Source organism: Malurus melanocephalus, unplaced genomic scaffold (assembly GCF_030028575.1).
Source record: "Malurus melanocephalus ecotype Western Australia unplaced genomic scaffold, MMel_1.1 scaffold_97, whole genome shotgun sequence".
Lineage (NCBI taxonomy): Eukaryota > Metazoa > Chordata > Aves > Passeriformes > Maluridae > Malurus > Malurus melanocephalus.
Window position 1 is genome coordinate 774443 of NW_026623329.1, and position 6662 is coordinate 781104.

General features: G+C 49.2%; 1 protein-coding gene across 2 annotated transcripts in view; it reads right to left on the reverse strand.

Moving 5' to 3' along the window:
* The window catches only part of ADGRB1 (adhesion G protein-coupled receptor B1), an 84774-nt gene extending 84093 nt beyond the window's left edge, over positions 1-681 (reverse strand). For both annotated transcript variants that reach the window (XM_057368785.1, XM_057368784.1), the window contains exon 1: positions 550-681. In XM_057368785.1, coding sequence (XP_057224768.1) covers positions 550-552 — 3 coding nt within the window. In that variant the 5' untranslated portion in view covers positions 553-681. The remainder of the gene's footprint in view (positions 1-549) is intronic.
* Positions 682-6662: the final 5981 nt, after the last annotated feature.

Genomic DNA, 6662 nt, shown 5'->3' on the forward strand with positions numbered 1-6662 from the left:
GCCCCCCCAAAATTAAACCACGTGCGAAGGTTCCGTGCGTGGGGAGCCCACGGGAGCGAACACTCCTGCGGGGGCCGGTGGCTCCCCACATTTAGCGGGATTCGCGTCCAGAAGCACGGCGCGGGGATGGAGGGATGGAGGGATGGATGGATAGATAGATGGATGGATGGGGATGATGAGGGGAGCAGCGCGGCAGCAGGAGCAGCCCCGATGTCTTGCCCGTGTGTGCGTCCCCGAAGCTGCGGTCAGGGTCGGGGGGAAGGGGAGAAGAAGGACGGCGGCGAAGGAAGGGGGAGGGTTATGCAAAGCCTCACGCTGTGTCGCCACGGTCCCGGTGACACCGGACTGCAGCAGCAGCAGCGGCGGCAGCGGCGGCGGCGCTCGGGGCTGTCCCCGCCGCGGTACCCGAGAGCGGCGCGCCGGGGATGCTCCGCTGCATCCCGGCCGCGTCCCCTTCYCTCCCGCTCGCTTTCGCCCTGTCCCCCGTGTGTCCCCACGCCTCCCCGGCCCCTCCGCTCCTCCCTCCGCGGTGCCGCCGGCCGGACTCACCATGTCGGGGCTGAGCTGGGCTAAGATGGCGAAGGCGGAGAGCCGGTCACACAGGCACTTGGTCCGGGAGGCGTCGAGCGGGACCGTTCGGCAGCCGCGCCAGGACCAGGCGCCGGGCGGAGAGGCGGAGGCGGAGGCTCTGCTGGAGGGAGGAGAGCAGGGAGGGAGGGACGGGGCGGCGGAGCGGGGAGAGAGGGAGAGCGGCCGTCAGGGCGGGCGGGGAGCGGGCACCGCGCCCCCCGCCGCCCCCATCCCACCAACCCCCCACCGGAGCTGCGTCTCCATCCTGGTCCTGGTGCTGCTCCGTGCCCGGGTTCCCCGAGCTGTTCTGGCCCCTCCATCACCCTCCACAAATATCAGCGGCCCCCTGCAGTCCCCGGGCTGCCCTGTATGGCCATACAGACCTCCCTGACCCTATAGCCCTGCCCCACACGTCCCATATACACCCCGCTAACCCTATAGCCCACCTATCCCGTGTGTGCACACATAACTGCACAGCCTCATCCCACACAGACATGGGTGCATAACCCTATAGCCCTGCCCCACATATCCCATATACACCTTCCTGACCCTATAGCCCTACAATATCCTATATATACCCTCTTGCCCCATAAGCCTATCCTACGTATCCCACATACACCTTAATCCTATATCCCTGCCTGACATATCTGATACACACCTCCTTAACCCTATAGCCCAGTCCCACATATCTCATGTGCATTTCTTTAATCCTATAGCCCTGTCCCACTTATTCTATATCACATCCTTAACCCTATAGCTCTGCCCCATTTATCCCATATACCAATGCACAACTGTCCACCCAACATGTCCATGCACAACCTTACAGCCCTGTGACACCCACCACGTTTATCCACATGTGGCACATGTGGATGAATAATCCTATAGCCCTGACCCTAAATAACCTGAATACACCTCCCCATCCATAAAGCTCTATCCCACATATTCATTATATGGATTTAACATGACCTAAATTACACCTCGCTCCCCCTATAGCCCCATCCCTCTCTCCATACACCCCCCAAACCCCTGTTCCACACCCCACAGAGACATGTCGAGATCTCCCCCAGCCACAGAAACCCCAATTCACGGCTCCCACGCTCCCTTTGTTCTCTCTTCTATCAGTTCTCTGTGGCCAGGATCTCCAAAGGCCAGGGCAGGAGCCTCCTCAGCTCTTCCCCACATTCCCAGAGCTCTGGGCATGACAAGGATGGCCAAAGGGACCTGTAGACCTCAAAGGGACAAATCCCTGATTTCTCCTGGCATCCTTTCAGGCTCCAGCAGAATGGGGAAGGGGCCATAGATGGGAAAGTCTCCATGGTCTTCATCCCACAGGTGGGGTGGTTTCATGAGGAAAAAATATTGCAGCCCATCTCCATGTGAGCATGGAGGGGAAAGGGGGAATCTCCTGCTCTGCCTCACGTGCTGGGACAGTCAGGACCCAAGAAGTACAAAAAGTAATTTTCCACCATTCCTTCTGTGTCCTGTCCAGTGCTCTCTCCTGGAATAGTCACACAGGGAGTGTAAACGCAGAGAGTAAGTTCCGAAATGCAGTGGATGGGGAGGAGGTCAGGATCCCTGAGGATAACCTGGGCTGCACAGGAGCCCGAGACAGGATGTGGAGGCAGAGCAAAAAGGCCATCTGCCTTCACTGAAGGGACGTGGGGGAAAGATGTCCCATCTCCACAGCTGACCATCCTCAGAGGAGGGGACCTCGCCAGCAACGCCAGCAGCGAGCCCACGGCAGCTCCAGATGGAGCCAAGCTGCTCAGCAGCCTTGGGTGCATCACAGATGGCCTGGACATCTCTGTTCTGCTGGCTCCAGAGACCTGCCCTGAGTCACACACAAGTTTTCTGCAGGTCTCGACTCAGTGCACGCTCTGACCTGCTCCTCACGCAACAATTCTGAGCCTCCCTCCACCTCCCTGTGCCACCACGGGCTGGGGACCGACAGGGTGACAGAGCACCAGCACATCCTGCTGTCATTATCTGCTCAGATCCTGCTTAACATATGACACTGAGCCTCCCTGAGTTGTGGTTTGGGTGAAAACACTTCATAGTTTGGGAAAAAAAAAATTAAAAAGCTAAATTAATTTTACTGCAGAAGCTGTAGGCAACGCAGAGAACAGATTTTTATTTTTTTTTTTTTTAGCTTTCTAAATGTCTGGACTCTACTAAATGTCTGGATGTCTCATCCCTGCAAGTGTCCAAGGCTGGGTTGGATGGGGTTTGGGGCAACCTGGTCTAGTGGAAGGCATCCCTGCCCATGGCAGGGGGTTGRAATTAAATAATATTTCATGTCCCTTCCAACCCAAACCATTCTGTTATCCCGTGGTTTTCTGTTCATCCATCTCATGGGACACAAATTGTCTTCTCTGGATCAGCAGCTCTTCACATGATCATCTCTGAGCTGTCACATCCTCTCCTGGAGACTCACAGATCCTGGCACTGTTCTTTGCTCTCTTTCATGCACCTTCTGACATTCCCCAACACCCTTCTTGGAAAGCACCCGGAGATCCAAGGCCAATCTGAGGGGAAATCCAAATTCTGTATTCTTCTCTCTATGTCCTGCTTATAATTCCAAGATCTGCATTATTGAGCTGTTCTGTTTATTCACTGTCACTGAGAAAAATGCCTTATTTATGATGTGTACAAACAATGACAAATTCCCAGGCAGGATCTACCAACCAGTTCTGTATTCTCCTAGAAAGTATTAATTTAGCTTGACAAAATCTATTTTCCATAAGTTGATTGCTGTTAATGCCTCTGTTTTAATAAGCGTGCTATTATTCAATTATAATCATAATATTACCCACAATCCCTAAATTTTTGGATCCCGTTTCTGGTGAATGTTGTGCCTTAGACAGATGTGAGGCTGCTGTGCTCACACCCACATGCTCTGCTCTCCAGATTTTGGGAGCCCTTCCCCCTTTCTTTTCCTAAAGAGCAATGATCCCAAATTAGTCTCAACCTGCTCTTTTTAAAATCCTTGCATTCCAAATTGCTCTGTCTCGTTATTTTTACCCACAACTCACTTTATTGGATGATGTATAGCAGGTTTTCCAGCTGCTGGTGTAATGAAAAGTATTTCATTAGGCTGGGATGTGGATTAAGGAACCAGGCTCTCTTCCAATTACAGAATACAGGCGTTTATTGAAATTCCTGCATTATTATAAATAAATCTGTCATTTTGAGCTAGTAACAAACCAATACAATCAGGATTTATTATGGGCTTAGCAGACTCTAAATTTTCCTTTTTATTCATTTTTGCCACTCTGAAAAATAGAATTCCTACACCTTTCTCTTTTTTTTTTTTTCTCTTGTGTTTTCCAAGCTTTTAATTTGCATTGCTTGCTTTCAATTTATCCTCTGTCCATATTTCCACAACAGCTTTTACTTTCTCTCTGGAACAGACTCTTGTGGGGTGTTTTGGTTTTTTTTTGGTTTATTAGTGTTCTGTTGATCTTTTGTATTTATGGGTTTGAGGATATCTAGAAAAGTGCTTTTAGAAGGGTCCTAATTATAGAATTTTGAAATCATATAATAATTTGGGTCGGAAGGGACCATCAAGATCATTTATTTGAACCTCCTGCCCTGGGCAGRGACACCTTYCACTATCCCAGAGTGCTCAATGTCCCATTCAGCCTGGTCTTGGACACTTCCAGGGATGAAGCACCCACAATTTCTCTGGAAAACTTGTGTCAGCACCTCTCTGCCCTCACAGGGAAGAATTTCTTCCCAATATCCCGTCCAACYCTGCCTTCTGTCAGTTTAAAGCCATTCCCCTTTGTCCTATCACTCCATCCCTTGTCCAAACTCCCAAGATCTCCCTGGAACCTTCTCTTCTCCAGATTAAACAATTCCAGGTCTTCCAGCCTGTCTTTCCTTTCATCCCTAACTCTATTATTTTTATTTTTTTTCTGCTTAACCAGCCTTTCCCAACAAATAGAAATATTACAGCCTTTCATTTTTAAAGCATCAAATTTGTGTACATTGCCCCACACAGACACCCCCTGTCCTGAGGAATCTGAACTCTCTTCAAATGTGGGAATACACATTTGCCCTCACATCACTTCCAATCCCAAAGTCCAGCTTTACTCATTTAACAGCTTTCAAAAGCAGACTAGGACAGATCTGGGCCATACATCAACAGAAGTAACCTCATCCAAAAGGGAAAAAAAAACCAAAAACCAAAAGAAAATAAATCAGAAAGCCGACAAGAACAGGAAACCCCAGGGAAAGTATCAGAAAACAAATAACACTCCCCAGATGCTGTGCCTGGTCTCACACTCCCATGGCAGAAAAGCTGACAGAAGAGCACTGAATGCAGTAGCAGAATAAAATCTATCCAGGGCCAAAGCAACATTTGGCACAGCCTGAAATCCATTTCTAGATGCACACTGAAAGAGTACACAGCAATATCAAGGCAAGAAAAAAGAATTAAAAATTAAAATAACCACCTTTTGCTCTTCAAAGACCTGGTCTGGTGCCTGCTTATTTATCCTGTTGGACTCAAAGAAAGCAATTGGATCAAAGCCATCCAGTTCTTACTTTAAAAGCTGCTATAAATCACATAAAAGATGGGTGCTGTGGATGTGCTGAATCAGGAACTTGCTGTAAATCACCTCAGAATAAGTCCAGCTACGCCATTTAATAGAAAATGAAAATCTGCCCCTCATTACTACCAATGATTATAAATTAATTAGTCATTACCAGTCATTAAACCACTCAATGCTCCAAAGACCATGCCCATTCCTCTGGTTTCAATCTCCTCAGAAAATTAACTTTTTTTTCATTCTTTACTTCCTCGTTGGAAATCTCCCTAATTACCTCTTCTCGTTGCTCTGAGACCCTTTGGATACGAACACCTCTGCACCCTTTGGGAATGGAGTTTGGAGAGGGGTTGGGAAAACCTATTTGGAGGTAGGAGGACATGGCAGAAGGGCCACCACCCTCTTCTCTCATCCCCAGTGTGGATGTAGAATCTTGGAATGGTTTGGGTTGGAAAGGCTCTTAAAGATCATCCCATTCCAGCCCCCTGCCATGGTCAGGGACACCTTCCACTGTCCCAGGTTGCTCCAAGCCCCATCCAACCTGGCCTTGGACACTTACAGGGATGGGGCAGCCACAGTTTCTCTAGGAAACCTGTGTGCCTGTTCCCCTCAGAGGGAAGAATTCCTTCCCCATATCCCATCTAACCCTGCCCTCTGGTAGTGGGAAGCCATTCCCCCTTGTGCTGGCACTCTTTCCATTATCCAGAGTCCCTCTCCAGCTCTCCTGGAGCCCCTTTAGCGGCTGGAAGGGGCTCTGAGGTCTCCCCAGAGCCTTCCCTTCTCCAGGTGAACACCCCCAGCTCTCCCAGCCTGGTCCCATCCCTCGGAGCATCTCCGTGTCCTCCTCTGGACTCGCTCCAGCAGCTCCATGTCCTTCTGATGCTGGAGGCCCCAGAGTTGGATTTGTTGTTCCAGGTGGGGTCTCACAATWGTGCCAGTCCTGTGATTTTGGGTGGTCCCATTCCTGGTTTGTGAGTGTTTGAGCTGTTCAAACAGCTCAAAACTGATTACTAAATAGACACTAGAACTGGGGTAATTCAGCCACAGAATGATCTGGGTTGGAAGGGACTTTTAAAGATCATCACCTGCTGCTGATCCCATATTCAATACCACTGAAGGAGATCTAATGGGGTTTCTCCACAGCCCAAAAAAACACATCTGAGAGAGTTTGGGTCTTGCTGGATACAGACACCATCCTACCCAGAGAGTGTTTGGTTCAACCATCAAATATCACCAAAACCCTCTTAGTTCAGGGCAGACTTGAAATCCCAAACAATTCAATCAATGAATTTTGCCATTCAAAGATTATCTCACTGGCAKAAGTTAAAATTACAGAACAGATCTGTATAAAAAGGGCATGTTTCACATTTGAATGCAAAACACATTCATCTCGGGCCTGATTAAAAGCTCTGGAAGACAATGGGCTATTAATGAACAGGTCCATAAGGGGAGGAACATTTGTGTGTTCGTGTGCGCCTGCCTGTGTGTTCAGATTTCATTTGTAAATCAGTAGAAAAGCCTTTGATTCTGCCAAAAAAAAAA